Source organism: Zootoca vivipara, chromosome 9, assembly GCF_965207765.1.
Source record: "Zootoca vivipara chromosome 9, rZooViv2.hap1.1, whole genome shotgun sequence".
NCBI classification, from domain to species: domain Eukaryota; kingdom Metazoa; phylum Chordata; class Lepidosauria; order Squamata; family Lacertidae; genus Zootoca; species Zootoca vivipara.
In genome coordinates, this window is record NC_142592.1 from 63,747,739 (window position 1) to 63,765,982 (window position 18,244).

Here is an 18,244-nt window from a genome sequence, read left to right on the forward strand (position 1 = left end):
ATATATATATATATATATATATATATATATATATATATATATATATATATATATATGAGAAAGATATATTAATAGTTATTATTATTTATACCCCGGCCCTCCCCGGCCAAAACCGGGCTCAGAGCGGCTAACGTCAAATGTATGTATACTAAATACATTTGATAGATATATAGATGAGCTGTTTGCCACTGCTTTTAGCAAATAATAATAATAATTACAAGAATTGCTGTAACAATGCAACTGAGCCGTATCAAGGCCAGGCCCCATTGAAATGAATGGGCAGCTTTCTTTAAACCCCTCTATTTCAACGGGTCTGCTTTGAGTGTGACTGTACATCACACAATAACAATTATTTTTTTAAAAAAACTCCGCATGCTCTAGCATCGTCTTTAAAAAAACGCATCTGATTCTACTGCAGCAACTGTTGCCGTCCTTATTTCTGCCGCCCTTGTTTCCAAAAATCGAAGCGGAAGTCGGCGTCTGTCTACTCCTCTAGACTTTCCGTCGCCCCCGTTCTAGGGGCATGAAGGTTTGTTGTATTCGTCACTTCCGCTTCCTGTCCTTTTCTGGGTTGTGTGTGGGGGAAGAACCCGGAAGCGGCTCCGGATTGTTGCTTGCTTGCTGCCCTGCTACTCCACCGCCGCCGCCGCCATGGGGAAGACGGACTTCCTGAGCCCCAAGGCCATCGCCAACCGCATCAAGTCGAAGGGGCTGCAGAAGCTGCGCTGGTACTGCCAGATGTGCCAGAAGCAGTGCCGGGATGAGGTGAGAGAGGAAGGTTTTTTTGGGGGGGGGGTGTTGTGTGGAAGGGTGCCCAGTAGAGCCTCCATAGCCAGGCGCAGCATATATTTGCCGCCCTTTGCCCGAATATCCCAGGGCGGTTCAGAACAGAAAAAAGAAAATACAAAGTGAGAACGCAAAAAATACATAACAAAAGCAGAAACGAAAATGAAGCATATCCCCACCCACAAACATTTGAAAAGCCGCATCATTTAAAAAGCAACTGGCCGGCAGGTGAAGCTTCGCAGGTACATTGCCCCTGGATACGGGGGGCTCTGCTTGACATTAATGGTTCATCACCTTTGCAAGAAAGGACTCTTGTGTATCTTCTGGAGTTGTTCTTGAGTAAGATATGCTTTGGAAATCCGCTCAGGTTAAATATCTCTGATAATTTAGGATACCATGCGCCCTTGGAACTTATACCATTACGGCCTTTGGCTAATTAAATCATCTACGGCCTTTTAAACTGTATCTGTGAAGGTGGGGGTTATTGTTTTTGTTACTATGGTGTGTATTTCTGTGTTTTGTGTTTTATGTTGTAAACTGCCCTGTGATATTTGGATGAAGGGCAGTATGGACCTTTAATAAGCATACTATAATAATGATATCCTGTGAACCACCCTGAGACCCCCGAGTATAGGGTGATATATAAATTCAATTACTGTAGTAGTAGTAGTAGTAGTAGTAACCTAAAATATTTCTGCCTGGGTACATAAGCAACGTCCTTCCGGAAAATGGTTAAGGAAAAAGCTTCACACATTTTGCATTTCCACCTAAAGTTTTATTGTGGTTTTTTTAATGCAAGTTGCTTGTCATGTTTGAGTACAACCATCTTGTTTCCCCCCTAGAATGGCTTTAAATGTCACTGCATGTCCGAATCTCACCAGCGGCAGCTGCTGCTGGCGTCTGAAGATCCTCAGCAATTCATGGATTATTTTTCAGAGTGAGTTTGGCCAATATATTGGCACTGTTTTTACTGCTGTTTGTTAATTATTGCTATATATCAGGGGTGGCCAACTCCGAAGAGACAGCGATCTACTCACAGAGTTAAAAATTGGCAGTGATCTACACCCTTTTGGCGGGTTCAGCTCAAAGTTGTTGAGATTTTTTTTAGGAAGGTGAAGTCCCGTTTTTTAGGGGTTCAGGTCAGAGTTGTTTAGGGGAGCCAAAGTTGTTGAGCTTCTTTGGGGGGAGCCAGTGATCTATCAGTGATCTACCACAGATGTCCAGTGATCTACCGGTAGATCACGATCTACCTGTTGGATATGCCTGCTATATATTATAATCATACAAACGCATATCACAGAATTCAGTGTGATGCTAGGAAAGTCATTTGGTCAGTGCATGTTTTTCAGCTTGCCTCACAGAATGATTCCCTCCCTTTACTCTCCCTACATAGTGTTCTAAGGTTCTGCATTTTTTTTTGTAGATTTGACCTGTATCCATAATCTTTTAAAACACTTTCCAAAAAAAGAAAATGAAAACCCTCTTATAAACCAGGACGAAAACAATTAAGCAAGCAACACAACCTCTTCAGTGTGGTGATTTGGACATACAAAGAACTTCCAATATGTGGATGGTTGTTGAATGAAACTGGAGCATAGTGGAGGCTTCCCCCAGGGGGGGTTGATCTACCCCTCAGTGATTGTGACCAAGTAACCTTCCTGTTCATGTGCCAGAATTTCAGCATAATGAACAGATCAAAGTCGCATCCTGCCTCTTTCCGAGGAAGAGTTCTGTGTTACTCAGAAGCTAGCATACTTGCACACAAATGGAAGCAGTTATCTTCATATTCTAATTTTGTTAATGTATATGGTCAGACATACATTTGCTGCAATTGTCCCTTTTGTTTTTCCCTAGGGAATTCCGGAATGATTTCTTAGAACTTCTCAGAAGAAGATTTGGTAAATCACTTGGCTGGAACAGAACCACATTTCTTAAAATTCAGAGTGCTTTCTATCTAACTTCAGACCTGTTATTAAGAGCATTTCTTTTTCCTTCTAGGAACAAAGAGGGTCCACAATAATATAGTATATAATGAATATATTAGTCACCGAGAACACATCCATATGAATGCTACTCAGTGGGAAACTCTGACGGATTTTACCAAGTGGCTAGGGAGAGAAGGTAATTTTGTCTTCTGTTTGTGAATGGATGGCTTCCAAAAAGGAATCCAAGAAACATCTAGGAATTCTGGTGTTGAAAATGTCTGAGAGCATTATTTTGCTGTTGTGAATTATTCTATTTTTCATTCAGTTGTTCCAAATTCATCTAATCCAAAGCAGCAGTGTCATATAATGGATAGTTGGGCACAGGCTTAATCTTTCTTTTCTTTTTTCTTTTTTTAAAAAAGCAGCAACAAGTTGCTAGTACTTAATGATTGTGACAGTATGTTTGAAAGTGCGCAAGTAATGGCCTAGCCGATGGGTCTCAAGCACTCAATGAGTTAGGGATTTACCCCACATGCAAATACAGGCTCTGATGGTTTGAGCAGATGAGACAAATAGTGGGTCCAACGGTCAAGAAGGCGGTTTCTGCACATGTTGTAGAGAGAAGTGAGGAGCAGAGAGGGCTCATCAACCTGAGAAAGTAGCCCATCTAGGGGCAGGAAAACTCTGATCCTAAACCTCCGCTGCCTTGTGAAATATCTTCAAGAGAGGTAAACTCTACACAAATCTGGAGCGGAGTCCCTAAGACGGTTGGATAGCGCCTTGTATGCCTCTTTCTGGCAACTCCTGCAGCCACGCTGGTGCCAGATGTCTTGCTCTGCTTTTCTTTGGACTACAGCAGCAAGGCCAAGAGAAGGGGTCTTGTCGTCTGGGCAGCTCAGGACCTCCAGACACACTACCCAGGCTTGTGCCCTGGGGAAGGTCACTTCGGTGCTGCTAACACAGTGGTTTGACTTCACACGGTTTGACCTTCTCTAGACAGATGGATTTATAACCCTTGAATGTTGGGGAGTGCTAGTTTGCGGTGATGGGAGCTGTAGTCCAAAAATCCTGGAGGGTACCGTGTTGGGGCAGGCTAGTGCATATGATTGTAACCATCTTACAGTGCAGATGGTCAGGTGTGGGAGAAGAGGGAATTGATTTGCAGCTGAAAGTAGGGTTATGTGCCCTCTCTTCGGTTTGTAACTAAGAAGAGATTTGAACTACTGTAGAGGTTTTTGGCTCATTCCCTTATTCCCCAATACAGTACCCCAGCTCTCTTTAATACAGCAACAGAGATTTGATAGCTTGTCATGCCACAGCATCAACCTGTGACTAATTTTGTATTGACTGAAAAAGGGTGTGGAGGACACCCAAATCTCAATTCCTGGACGTATATTCCCGTTTCTTGTTTCTGTAACGACCATAGCCATTCTCTTGCATTGTGTGTTTTTAAGGCTTCTGCAAAGTGGACGAAACTCCCAAAGGCTGGTACATCCAATATATCGACCGAGACCCCGAGACGATCCGTAGGCAGCAAGAGCAGGAGAAGAAAAAGAAACAGGACCTGGATGATGAAGAGAAAACGGCCCGGTTCATTGAAGAACAAGTCCGGAGAGGCTTGGAGGGGAAAGAGCAGGTCTGCAAAGCTCTTTTCCATCAGTTGCGATGCGCGAAGGTCATTGGGTGTAACTAGAATGCCGAAGGAGGTTGGTTGGTGCAGAAGGGGCTCGCAAACTGGGGCGGAGCTATTTTGCTAGCTTCATAAGATAGATGGGTCTTCTTGTTTACCAGTAAGCAGCAGGAGTTGGCGTGGTGCAAACATTTCAGCAGGGCCACCAGCTTTGCTCTGCCAGTGCATTTGCAGCACATCGACTTGCCTGCTGCCTTGCCTCCCTCTCTCTTGGTAAGCTGCAGGGATGGCAAGGCAGCCACAAAGCCGGTGAGCTGCAGACACACTGATAGAGTGAATCTATTGCTCCTGGTGGTGCCTTTGCACCTTGCTGTCCTGCCCGCCACCTCCCTGCTCTCCCTCCCGATAAGCAACAGTAACCCACCTGCTGGGAAGCTACCGTGTTTCCCAGATTTTAAGACACCCTCTTATATTTATTTTACCCAAGAAAACAAGCCTATGGCTTATTTTCGGGGGGTGTCTTTTTTTAAAAAAATACTGTAAGCGTTGCTGCTGCTGGATCCTGGAGGCGGCCTGCCGGGTTGGCGCCCAGCTGCGCAGGCACTGGGCATGGGAGAGAGCAGGAGACTGAGCAGCCACTGCAGCATTGCACTGCCAGAGACTTGCAGCCACTGAGGAGCTTGCGGCGCTGGGGCTTGCGGGCGGCTCTTGCCTTGCCGCCCTTTCTCCTGCTCCATCCCCCGTTGCCAAGGAAATGGCCCAGGGGAGAGACGCCAGAGTGGAGGGGCTGCCCCCCGCCCGCGGATCCCGCGTGCCACCTGGCTGTTGCCGCTGCCGAAAACTGCAATGCTTAGGGCCGCCGCCTCCTTGCATGAGATGAAGCAAGGCCCCTCGAGCAGTCCAGGGCTCGCTTCCGAATGTGCAGGGATAGGGCTGCGCCATTAAACTGCTTGCAAACTCCTTGCAAACTCCTTGGCAAAAAGAAAGGTGTCCTGCAGAGCTCCAGATCAAGGAGGCGGCCTGCCGGGTCGGCGCCCAGCAGCACCGCGCGGAGCACCGTATCGAGGAAGCAGCCTGCAGGGTCGGCGCCCAGCAGCTCCGCACGAAGCACCGCCAGCCCAATCCAGTGCCGCACTGCTGGGCGCCAACTCTGCAGACCGGCTCCTCGATCCGGCACTCTGCGCGGTGCTGAGCGGTGCTGACCCCGCAGGCCGCCTCCTCGATCTGGAGCTCTGCAGGACACCTTTCTTTTTGCCAAGGAGTTTGCAAGCTTCATCTCGCGCGTGGAGGAGGCGGCCCTAGGCATTGCCATTTTCGGCGGTGGCAACAGCCGGGCGGCCCCTCCGCTCTGGTGTCTCTCCCCTGGGCCGTTTCCTTGGCAATGGGAGATGGAAGCTGCGTCTCCCCCGGGAGCGGGAGAAAGGACGGCAAGGCGAGAGCCGCCCGCAAGCTCCTCAGTGGCTGCGAGTCTCTGGCAGCGCGATGCCGCAGTGGCTGATCAGTCTCCTGCTCTCCTCCCGTGCCCAGCGCTGGCAGGCGGCGGCATGGCTTATTTTCGGGGTATGTCTTATATTTTACAAAAGCTTTCAAATCCTGCCATGGCTTATATTATGACTACGTCTTAAAAAAGGGAAAACACGGTAGCATAGTTGCTCTGCTCCACTGGCAAGTGGTTCCTGGGTTGGTGGCAACATCCACCATCATTCCTGTCTTCCTGTCCTTGATTCCCAATGCGTCCTCAACCTGCTGCAGATCTTGCCACTTTCATCTGCCCAAAAGCCACCTGCTCTCTAAAAGAGCTCCACTTGGTCTGTACAGTCTTGCTTAACTTCCCTCCTTCATCCTCTGTCACTGTTAAGTTTAAACTCCCAGCACTGCTTTGGCTTGTGTTTGTCAGTGGTGTACTAAGCCCTGAAGTTGCTCTGTTATCCTGTCGCAGGGAGAACCAGTCTACACAGAACTGAACAGAGAAAACGAGGAGGAGAAAGGTAAATGGATATGTAACCCTGTGATTTCCCCAGGCAAGGCTTTTGCGGGAACCAATTGGCAAGCATGAGATTGGAGACCATAAAATAAGAGGGAACATCTTTTTTCCCTTTATTTCAGTGGTATTTAATTTGTGCAAAGGAGCAAGCACTTCAACAGCGTCTCATTCCAAAGCCAGGTCAGTGTGTTTCCAGTCTGCATTTTTTGTTTCTCATCTGCCCTTATTCGGACTGTGAATATTTTGCCAGTCAAAAGGTTTGTTCCACGAGGCTGCCCCCCATTACCTGACTTTTCTGCCTCTCCCCTCACACCTCAGAGGAAGGAAAACAACCTTTGGGATTGGGAGTTGCTTCCCGGCATGGCAATCTTGCCAGCTTCTGCTTTCCTTTAAAAAATCTGGAACAGGTGTCAGCCTTCAGCATTGCACAGAATACGGGTCAGTGCTGGAGGGGTGGAATTTCAAGACACCTCCTGTCCATCTCCCCGACTCCTTCCATAACTTCATTTCATGTCATTGTGGGCTCTTAACACTCCTAAACCCAGTCGCACCATCGCCAACCTTCGTTTCCTGATTCTTGACCAGAAATCGGAGGGGTGGTTTGAAAATACAGGGAGAAATTCAACATCATGCTCTTGTGATCATTCAGCCCTGATGTGCTGGCAAAAGCCCTTGTATTGCCTTCTACTGCCATGTTTGTTGAATCCAGGCCAGACACAGGCAAACTCGGCCCTCCAGATGTTTTGGGACTACAATTCCCATCATCCCTGACCACTGGTCCTGTTAGCAAGGGGATGGCAGGAGTTGTAGTCCCAAAACATCTGGAGGGCCAAGTTTGCCTATGCTTGATCCAGGCCATAGAATTGTATCCAATGCTATCCATACTCAGGGTAGACCAATTGAAATTAATAGGAATACCTAACATAGGCTCATTGATACCAGTAGGTCTGAGTAGAATTCTATTGAATCCAGCCCTTATTCACTTGGGAACTGAATGAACCGAGCATGATAGGCAGAGGTATAGAGCAGCATTTAATGCCCGAGCACAGGACTTGAGTTCCTAAGTGGCAACGGGATTGGCACTCTGCTGGGCCAATCAAGCTGCTGCTTGGAGAGGGAGGCGGGCCCTTGCAGCCCCTGTTAAGTGTTATGTTTCTGTGAGAAAGCTTGCAGTCTTAAGGCTGCAGGCCTAGCCCCGCTTACCTGAGAGTGAGCCCTGTTGAATTCACTAGGACTTAGCTTCTGAGGGACCCAGGTGGCGCTGTGGTTAAACCACTGAGCCTAGGGCTTGCTGATCAGAAGGTCGGCGGTTCGAATCCCTGTGACGGGGTGAGCTCCCGTTGCTTGGTCCCAGCTCCTGCCAACCTAGCAGTTCGAAAGCATGTCAAAATGCAAGTAGATAAATAGGAACCGCTACAGCGGGAAGGTAAACGGCGTTTCCATGTGCTGCTCTGGTTTGCCAGAAGCGGCTTTGTCATGCTGGCCACATGACCTGGAAGCTGTACGCCGGCTCCCTCGGCCAATAATGCGAGATGAGTCGGTCACGACTGGACCTAATGGTCAGGGGTCCCTTTACCTTTAGCTTCTGAGTAGACCGGTTAGGTTTGCATTGTTCACCTGTGTTCTCTTTTTTCAGCGCACTTGGATCCAGCGCACTGAAGGAGGCGGGAGCAGCACCCACAGTCAAGCGGAAAGAAACGCCTCAGAATTCAGAGCAATCGAAAGAAAAGAAGAAGAAGAAGAAGAAAACAGCCCTCGACGAGATCATGGAGGTGCAGTGAGATGAAATTTGCAGAATTAAATTGCAAATGTCAAAAAAAATAGGCAACAAAGCATGGAGATATGCAAGAAACATAAAGCAGCCACGTGGGGTTAAGATTTCCATATGAATAGCTCGAAAAAGTAAGAGGTTTACACTTCACACTAACCCGTATCATGGCTTTGCACCAACCTTTGAGTTTCTAAAAAGGAGATTGCAGCTGCTTTGCATTTTGCTGCTGCATCTTGTTAAGCCATGGTTTGGTGCATCGTTCAAATTTGGGCTTGTGGTTTCGCCCTCTTGGACAAACCACAACCCATAAACATTAGGGCGGACGTAGATGGCCAGCCCATGGTGGGTCTGGAGAGAGCTAACCAGGAGGAGCAAAGCAGTCCCGATCTCCTCTCCCGGAGCCCGTTCATTCACACTTCTCACTGTAATAAGAAGCCCCCTTTCTCAAAAACAGAGATCATCAGGGGGTTTGGGCTGGGTGTTCATCAGTATGCGGATGATACCCAGCTCTGCCTATCTTTCAAATCAGAACCAGTGAAGGCGGTGAAGGTCCTGTGTGAGTGCCTGGAGGTTGGAGTTGGAGGTTGGATGGCGGCTAACAGATTGAGGTTGAATCCTGACAGGACAGAAGTACTGTTTTGGGGGGACAGGAGGCGGGCAAGTGTGGAGGACTGCCTGGTCCTGAATGGGGTAACTGTGCCCCTGAAGGGCCAGGTGCACAGCCTGGGAGTCATTTTGGACTTACAACTGTCCATAGAGCCGCAGGTCAATTCTGTGTCCAGGGCAACTGTTTATCAGCTCCATCTGGTACACAGGCTGAGACCCTACTTGCCCACAGACTGTCTAGCCAGAGTGGTGCATGCTCTAGTTATCTCTTGCTTGGACTACTGCAATGTGCTCTATGTGGGGCTACCTTTGAAGGTGACCTGGAAACTACAACTAATCCAGAATGCGGCAGCTAGACTGGTGACTGGGAGTGACTGCTGAGACCACGTAACACTGGACTAGAAAGACCTACATTGGCTCCCAGTATGTTTCTGAGCACAATTCAAAGTGTTGGTGCTGACTTTTAAAGCCCCAAATGGCCTCGGTCTAGTATACCTGAAGAAGCACCTCCACCCTCATCAGGTCTGATGAAGTCCAGTGCCGAGGGCCTTCTGGCAGTTCCCTCGCTGCGAGAAGCTAAGTTACAGGGAACCAGGCAGAGGGCCTTCTCAGTAGTGGCACCCGCCCTGTGGAACACCCTCTCACCAGATGTCAAAGAGAAAAACAACTACCAGACTTTTAGAAGACATCTGAAGGCAGCCCTGTTTAGGGAAGTGTTTAATATTTAATAGATTATTGTATTTTAATATTCTGTTGGAAGCTGCCCAGAGTGGCTGGGGAAACCCAGCCAGATGTGTGGGGTATAAATAATAATAATAATAATAATAATTATTATTATTATTAACCCTGCGACAACAGCTATAATGTTGCCAGGTTCTGTATAGCAGCGCTCAAATTTCATTGGATGTTGCCCTGTGCCACAAACTGGATTTAATGAACACTCATATCAGAGTTCTTTGTAAATTGATAGCCATAACCTTTTATAGACTAACCTCTTATGCTCTTCCACATCTGTTTAATGCTCTTAACCCTTCTTAATAGATTCTTTTAGCTGCTTTTAGATTCTTAGAGGTTTTGTATATATACCTTCTGTTTTAATAATTTTAGCTTTCCAAAACCTTTTGCAGATTTTAAATGATTACACACACACACACACACACCACACACCCCACACCACTTATGCTGGTCTATTACGGTAATAAAGATGGAAGCAACACAATTTAAATATCATTCTTCTTTTGATCTCAAATTTGAACCAGTTATGTGTCCTTTCCTCTCTTAGTTTGAGGAAGAGAAGAAGAAATCTTCCCGGACAGACCATTGGCTGCAACCTGTAAGTATCCAAAGAGGTGCAAGCTGCATTTTCACTTTCAGGCTGGTTCCATCCAAACGATACTCCGTAATGGAATAGATGATCGATTTGCCCGCGTGCTGGTTTTGTGTCTGGACCAAACAATGTGGAGTATTGGAAGGGTAGCACTTTATTTTTAATCTGGGTTCAGAATGAATTTTTAAAGAGCCCACTTTCAAGCCCCATCTGCACGATGCATTTAAAGTAGGATGATGCCACTTTAAAGCGTCACGGGCTTTCTTCAAAGAATGCTGGGAAGTGTAGTTCTTTGAGGGTGCTGGGAGTGCTAGTTTTCTGTGGGCATTAGGGAAGGGTGGACAATGGGACAAGGCCAGAGCAGCTGTGACCGCAGTCTGTGGCACAGCGGTTAACCAAATACAGTGGTACCTCTACTTACAAATAACTCTACTTACGAATTTTTCTACTTACAAATGGAGCTCCGTCCGCCATTTTGGATGCGGTTTAGATAGGTTTTTTTCTACTTACGAATTTTTAGATAGGGTTGCTTCGACCTACGAATTTTTTCTCCCAATGCATTCCTATGGGATTCAACTTACAATTTTTTTCGACTTACAAAAATGTGTTCGGAACGCATTAAATTTGTAAGTAGAGGTACCACTGTGCAGTAAACAGGGCCTCTGGGTTGCAGCCTGGGTCTTTCTGCAGTGCCTCATCTGCTGAGATCCATGAGAAATGAAAGGAGAGCAACCTACCTGAATGTATTTTGTCCTTTTTTAATCTCTTTCTCCCCCCAAATGAATCAGATAAATTTATTTTAATTTGTAATTTGAATCGAACAAATGAGAAAAATTGCATGTGGTGGTAATATGAAGGGATTGAAGAATGCTTTTGTTTTTATTTTTTGTATAATTTTTATTAGGTTTTTCTATTTTACATTTTAGGATATTCATTTGAACAACCTTAAAATACCAGTGACTTCCCTTCTCCTCCTTCCATGCTTCAATTTGCATGCCATTGATCCCTGCATATTTTACATAAACTAAACCATTTGGTATTCCATTTTTACAGTCATCAAAACTTATTTACACTGTTGAATTTATCTTAATGCTGCCAAGGTTTTCAAATGTACACAGTTTTCACCCATCTATTTATTAAACATTTCCCAATCTTCTTTAAACGTATATTCTTCTTGTTCTCTTATTCTGTATGTTAAATCTGCAAGCTGCAGTTTAAGTTGCCATTCTTCTTTAGTCGGGACCTCACTCGTTTTCCATTTTGGGGCTAACACAGGCACCCCCAAACTCGGCCCTCCAGATGTTTTGGGACTACAGCTCCCATGATCCCTAGCTAACAGGACCAGTGGTCAGAGATGATGGGAATTGTAGTCCCAAAAACATCTGGAGGGCCGGGTTTGGGGGTCCCTGGGCTAACAAAACACAAGCCACAGTAGTGGCATACATAAATAGCCTTTCCCTGCTCTCTTCTCCAGGAAATTGTGGTCAAAATTATAACGAAGAAACTTGGTGAGAAATACCACAAGAAGAAGGCAGTTGTCAAGGTGAGCCCGCCAACCTTTTATGTGTCAGCAAACGAGTTTGTTATGGTTGAGAGGCGAGGTATTTGACGTGGCTGAAGCAGCTGCGCTGCAGGGCTCAGGGTTTTCCCAGGCACTGCTCTGCATCCCCACTGGGCTGCTGCGACTTTAGGCAGGGATGGGGAACCCGTGGCCCTCCAAATGTTGCTGCCATCATTCCTGGCCAGGCTGGGATGCCCTGGGTGTGCTGCAGGTTCCACTTTGATGAATCAGAGAGCCCTGGTAAAACATTGGACCTGCGAGGGCCAGGTTCATATCCAGTGCCTTTAGAAAAGCCAGGCGCCATGGAAAATTCGGGTGCCTTGGGAGAGTTTCACTGCTCAGTCCAAGTTTCCCAGCTGATACAATAAATCAGGAATCCACCGTTCCATTCACCCACCTCACCCTGGCAAGTGTTTCATTGCCTCTAGAGAACGGGCCTTTTCTGCAGTGGCTCCCCATTTGTGGAATGCTCTTCCCAGAGAGGCTCGCTTGGTGCAATCACTGCATGTCTTTAGGCGCCAGGTGGAAACAATCCTCTTTACCCGGGCCTTTAGCCATTAAATAATCTATAGCCCATTATATTTGTGTGAGGGGACTGTTATGATTATTTTATTATTATGCTGTGTATTATGTTTTTACTATTATGCTGTGTAAATTATGTTCTACACCACCCTGGGATCTTTGGATAAAGGATGGTATATAAACTGAAATAATGATGATGATGATGATGATAATAATAATAATAATAATAATAATAATAATAATAATAATAATAATGTGTGTTAATATTATAGGAAGTAATTGACAAATACACAGCAGTTGTCAAGGTGATTGACTCCGGAGATAAACTGAAGCTTGACCAAACACATCTGGAGACGGTGATCCCAGCACCAGGTAAGCCGTCTTGCCAGACGAATCATTGAGAAGACTTTGTTGGATCAGGCCCATGGGAAGTCTGAAAGCAGGATCCGAGCACAGTTTTTGCCTCCCAGGCTGCCTCTGGAACGGGAGGTAGAGCCTGGCCAGAATGCCTAGTAGCCAACATCTTACGATTTCCAGTTCCCATCCCCTAGACTCCTTCAAGTCTTTAGGCGTTTAAACTTTCAAACACTTATCATCGCCTCAGGCTTCTAAGAACCAGAGAATTGAGGTAGAGCTCATCGGTACATCTTACTCAAGTCTTGGCTTTAGGGCCCCAATCACTAAGAAAACTGATGGTGATTTTGTAGCTGCCAAGCATCACATGCCCAATTTTGCTTGCCGCTGCTTTCTGTTGAATCCAACCACTTTGAAGCCCAGGCGGAATGATACCACAGTGGTGCCTCGACTTACGAATTTAATCCGTTCCGAAGGCACCTTCGTAAGTCGAAAAAATCATAAGTCGAAAAACGCCATTGGAAACACAATTTCCCATAGGAATGCATTGGAAACGGAAAAATTCGTAAGTCGAAGCAACCCTATCTAAAAATTCGTAAGTCGAAAAATCCCTATCTAAAACTGCCGCGGTTTTCTTTCGGATGTTGCGACATTCGTAAGCGCGTGGCCATTACCCCCATTCGTAAGTCGAAAAATTCGGTTGTCGGGTCATTCGTAAGTCGAGGTACCACTGTAGATGGAAAGTTAGGCTATCAGTTAACCCTTAATTTAAAATAGTAGCAGAAGGGGGAACTCTGTTTATGAAGTCAGTTGGCAGACTTTCGTAGGCTAGATTCTTATTTCAGGCCACCAATTTCCAGTTCCAAATGCAACAGTGGCCCAGTTCACATGACAGAATTATTGATTTACCGTGTTTCCCCTTTTTAAAGACGTGGTCATAATATAAGCCATGGCAGGATTTTAAAGCTTTTGTAAAATATAAGACATACCCCGAAAATAAGCCATGCCGCCGCCTGCCAGCGCCGGGCACGGGAGAGAGCAGGAGACTGATCAGCCACTGCGGCATCGCGCTGCCACTGAGGAGCTTGCGGTGCCGGGGCTTGTGGGCGGCTCTCGCCATGCCGCCCTTTCTCCCGCTCCCGGGGGAGACGCGGCTTCCATCCCCCGTTGCCAAGGAAACGGCCCAGGGGAGAGACGCCAGAGCGGAGGCGCCCCCCGCCCGTGGATCCCACGTGCCGACCGGCTGTTGCCGCCGAGAAAACGGCAATGCTTAGGGCCACCTCCTCCTTGCGCAAGATGAAGTGAGGCCCCTCGAGCGGTCCAGGGCTCGCTTCCGAATGCACACGTACAGGGCTGCGCCGTTAAACTGCTTGCAAACTCCTTGGCAAAAAGAAAGGTGTCCTGAAGAGTGCTGGATCAAGGAGGTGGCCTGTGGGCTCGGTGCCGCTCAGCACCGCGCAGAGTGCCGGATCGAGGAGTCGGTCTGCAGAGTCAGCGCCCAGCAGCGCGATGCTGGATTGAGGAGGCGATGTTTTGTGCAGAGCTGCTGGGCGCTCCTCGATCCGACGGCCTGCCCGGTCAGCGCCCAGCAGCACCGGCCTGCAGGGTCGGCGCTCAGCAATGAGAACCTGAAATATCGCTTCCTTTTTTATTTAAAAAATCTAGTCCTCACAATTTCTTGGCAAACACTTAAAAGGCTGCTGCTGCTGCAGGCACCCCAACTAACATTTCGGGGATGAGCCTTTTTCTTCTGTCTAGCAAGGTCAGCAGTGTACATAGCCCCCCCCCCCAAAAAAATCCGCCAGGATATTAAGGCTGCATTCCTAATCCACATTTACCTGGAAGAAAGCCCCTCTGAGGGTGATGAGACTCACTCCCAGGTAAACCACTGTGGGATTGCAGTGAATGCCCAAGATTTCTGTAAACATCTTCTGGAATGAGCTACAGTGGTACCTCGACTTATGAGTTGATCCATTTTGCACTTCTGCGCAGGCGCACGGTGAAAAGACTTCCGGGGGTTGTCGACTTCAGAAGTCAAAACCTTCTGAAGTCGAAGTGTTCTGGTGTCGAGGTATGACTGTATCTCATCTCTTTATTCTGGTCCGTGTATTAATTCAGGGGGTGCAAATTAGGTCGGTTCACGTGAAAATGTGGACTGAGCAAAATTTTCCTCCATCCCTAGTTGCCCTTAGCTTCTCCTTCTCAGGCTCTGGGTTCAAATCCCACCTTCTTCTTTTTTAAAAAAAAAATTAAACGTATTTTTTATTAAAGATTTCTTGGTTTACAAAAGTATGTACAATGTCTCATTTTTCAAGTTACATTTTCTATACGGTAGATCAGTTTCATTTGTTGAGACATTAGTGTTACATTAGGAAGAAAAGGGGGAGAGAGGTGGAGGGGGCCTTGGTGAGTGGGGGTGGGGTCAGGTGGCGATTTTTCTATTCTACTTAATGTATGTGTGGGGTTTTGTGTCAGCGTAGCGTCGCTTGTGTGGGTTCTTTTTACTATTCGCTTGTGTTCCTTTGGTGGTGAGAGAGGTTGTTGGGGTTGGCCTTGGATGTGGTTGTTTGACTTTGTTGGACTGGTCATGTTGTGCGGATGCCTGATAATCGTCTTCCAAAGCAACTACTCTATTCCAAACTTAAAAATGGGAAGTGTAATGCTGGTGGTCAACAAAAGAGGTTTAAAGACTATCTCAAGGCAGTCTAAAAAAAATGTAGTATAAACACCGACAACTGGGAAACACTGGCCTGCGAGTGCTCCAGTTGGAGAACAGCCTTTACCAAAGGTGTCATGGGCTTTGAAGACACTCAATCTCAGGACGCAAGGGAGAAACGTGCTAAGAGGAAGGCACGCTTGGCAAATCCACACCGTGATCAACTCCCGCCCAGAAACCAATGTCCCCACTGTGGAAGGACGTGTGGATCCAGAATTGGCCTCCACAGTCACTTACGGACTCATTGTTAAAACTGTGTTTATGGAAGACAATCTTACTTGGTTACGAGTGATCGCCAAATAAGAAGGTTGTTTGTTTGTGATTGGTTGCGGTGAACTTTGTTTTCATGTGTGAGTGGGGTGGGTGTTTTTGAATCATGTTAGCAGTATTGATTTGTATGCTGTAGGCTGACCCAGGGTTTCACTCGATCTAAAGCAGATTCACACATATTCATGTTTCAGGCAAAAGGGTGCTGGTTCTAAACGGGGGCTATAGAGGAAACGAAGCTACCTTAGAGAGCATCCATGAGAAAAAGTTTTCGGCAACGATACTCATTGAAACTGTAAGTATCTTTTAACCCCTGCTGTCTCATGCTGTGTCGTTTGGGACTTTAACAAGGCAGTCCTGCGCTTACTCAGAAGTAATCCCCACTGTGTCCAGAGGGTTTTACTCCCAGGTAAATATTGCACAGGAATGCTGCCAAAGCCTCGCTTTGGGTATTTCGGCACCGTAAATGAAATACTGTATTAAAATATTCCCACAACCCATAATGCAACCCCCCCTTTAAAATAGAGCTCTTGATCGATCTTCTCACTAATCCTGCATAACGCTTTGCCAAGGTTGCCTAACCTGTGCGTTTTTCCAAAGCTTGGCAAACTCCTAACATTTCAGCTTCTATTTACTGCTAATGTCGTTTAAGATGTGTGTGTCATCAGTACTGTTTGCCTAATGGACAAAAGAATCTCTTTCCTTGCCTGTCGTGCTATCCTATTTTCCCTTCTCTGATCACTTTAGTTTTGTGAGCTTTCCTCTTGAGTAAGCAGTGCAGTTTGACAGGGAGAGAATATGAAAATAGCTCTGCTGGCTCAGACCAAATTCCCATCTAGCCCAACATCCTATTCAGCATCATTAGCAACTGATTGCAAGGGTGGTATACTAATGGCCTTATCCGGCATTGTTTTTTCTAATCCACTTTTAAAGCTGTCCAGGTCAGTGACCATCACCAAATTTTGTGGGAGAAAATCCCATAGTTCAACTACCTGCAGCATGGAGAAGTATTTCTTCTTCTTTGCCCCGAATCTCCCACTATTCACCTTCGCTTTCTCTATACAGTACCATGCAGAATTTCATATCCTTCTCTCATTTCCCCCCTTACTCACCTTTTATTTTCAAATTAGGAAGCCCCAGATGTCATAGCATTTCCACATAAGCAAGTCCCTCTAGCAACTGCCTGACTGAAGGTTTCCTTTTGCCTGACTTCCCTTCCCAGGGGCCTCTGAAAGGACGTCAAGTCGAAGGCATTCCCTATGAAGACATTTCCAAGTTGGCCTGAGATGATTGGAAGAGCAGACGAACTGGGAGGAACCTTACCTAAGGATGCCCTGATGCATCCAACTCCACTGTGTCGGAGTTTTAGAATTTGTGTTTTAAAAAACCAGAATTTTATTTTATTTTTATGCAATGAACTGATGAGGGTTTTTGCCTAAATCCCTTACATATCAAAGCTCTGCAACAGTGTAATATTTAATTTCAAATTGCCCAGTGCATTTGATGGTAAGCAGTCGTTCCGTTAAGCCCTCTCTATAATCTGCCGCCAGCTATAAACAGTTGCAACCTTCCAGTTGACTTGTAGAATTATTGGTAGCTAACATTCCTTGGCGAAACGAACAACAAGGAGTGATTCATCTGCCAACAGGGTTAAAGGTTATTGGTGCAGATTTTGGCCTGCCTGGGAAGGGCTGGACTTCCTTATGCACCGTTTGTGCAAGTTGATATCAAGGTAGATGACCCACCTCGTCTGTTCTCGAGCTGTCACACCCATGAATAGTTGAGTTAGAAGAGGAAGAAGCTCTCTCTGATGGTTTGCTCCCTCTTTCTTCGCTTTCCCTGCCAGCCAGCTCAGTTCATGGCTAAGCGGTCTAGGAAAGAGGCATTTTCGGGTGCTGGCTCATTCCTCACTTCAGATTTTGCCATGTTCCCCCATCACCGCCCTATTGTGATTAATGAAAGTACACTTGGAGGACCATGGGAGAGCCTGCCTAGGGTCCAAGTGGTTAAACACACGGGGTCCATGCTTCTACAGCCCCTCCTCCTGCTGCAACATTGGCTCCTAAGCGGTCTCTCAGTTAGCTGTTTGGAGGTCTTGAGGTGTAGATGGGGGACATCCTCGAAACCTCCCCCAGAAGGGGGCACCCCATAGCCATTTGGATCCTCTCGTCTCAACCTCAACCCCATCCTTGAACGAAATGGGTGGTGTAACACCAGTGATACAGACGTGGGTTGTTTTGGTTTTTTTTTTGGAAATAGGGAATACGGCAGACTATCTCCACACTGTTTTCTGCATCTAGCCCTCCACCCTCCCTTCAAAATGCTCTTCTGTCACCTCTAGTAGATTTGTAAAAAATGTATAATGACTTGTACAGTGATTTTTTTTTTTACTGCTGTTTAAAAATAAAAGAAGATATTTGACCGTGTGACCTTTTTCCTCAATGCATTCACGACGATTGGACCTCCTCGAGTTAAGAATATATATTTCCGCCACAGCAGAGAGTGTGAAATAATTGGAGGTTTTCTTTTCCAATAAGCAGCTGGGCAAGCCTAAGTCTAATTTCAGAAAGCGGGCCTGTGTTTACTCCCCACAAATTCAGTCCCCAAATTGCTAAACATACATAAGTCCTCCTGAAGCAAATGCTGCCCTGAGACGCTATTTGTGTACATGTGTCAGGTGTGGGAAGTGGGACACAGACATAGCTCAGAGATCCATCTGGGGACCTCTGTGTGTGTGTGGTACTCTCAGCAGGGAAACATACCTGTAGTGATTTAATGGATGTTTTAGTTTAGAT

General features: G+C 46.4%; 1 protein-coding gene across 2 annotated transcripts; it reads left to right on the plus strand.

Annotated features, from left to right (window-relative positions):
* The first annotated feature begins 579 nt into the window (after positions 1–579).
* KIN (Kin17 DNA and RNA binding protein) lies at positions 580–17,875 on the plus strand. Of its 2 annotated transcripts, none has more exons than XM_035128230.3 (13): positions 580–765; positions 1,629–1,723; positions 2,641–2,684; positions 2,785–2,907; positions 4,166–4,347; positions 6,281–6,329; positions 6,448–6,505; positions 7,962–8,097; positions 9,985–10,035; positions 11,504–11,572; positions 12,385–12,484; positions 15,644–15,744; positions 16,580–17,875. In XM_035128230.3, exons 1-13 carry the CDS (start codon positions 652–654, stop codon positions 16,634–16,636), a joined length of 1,179 nt encoding a protein of 392 aa, XP_034984121.1. In that variant the 5' UTR covers positions 580–651; the 3' UTR covers positions 16,637–17,875. The 2 variants fall into 2 exon arrangements, with proteins under 2 accessions (XP_034984121.1, XP_034984119.1); XM_035128228.3 differs by having other exon boundaries at positions 16,672–17,875.
* Positions 17,876–18,244: the final 369 nt, after the last annotated feature.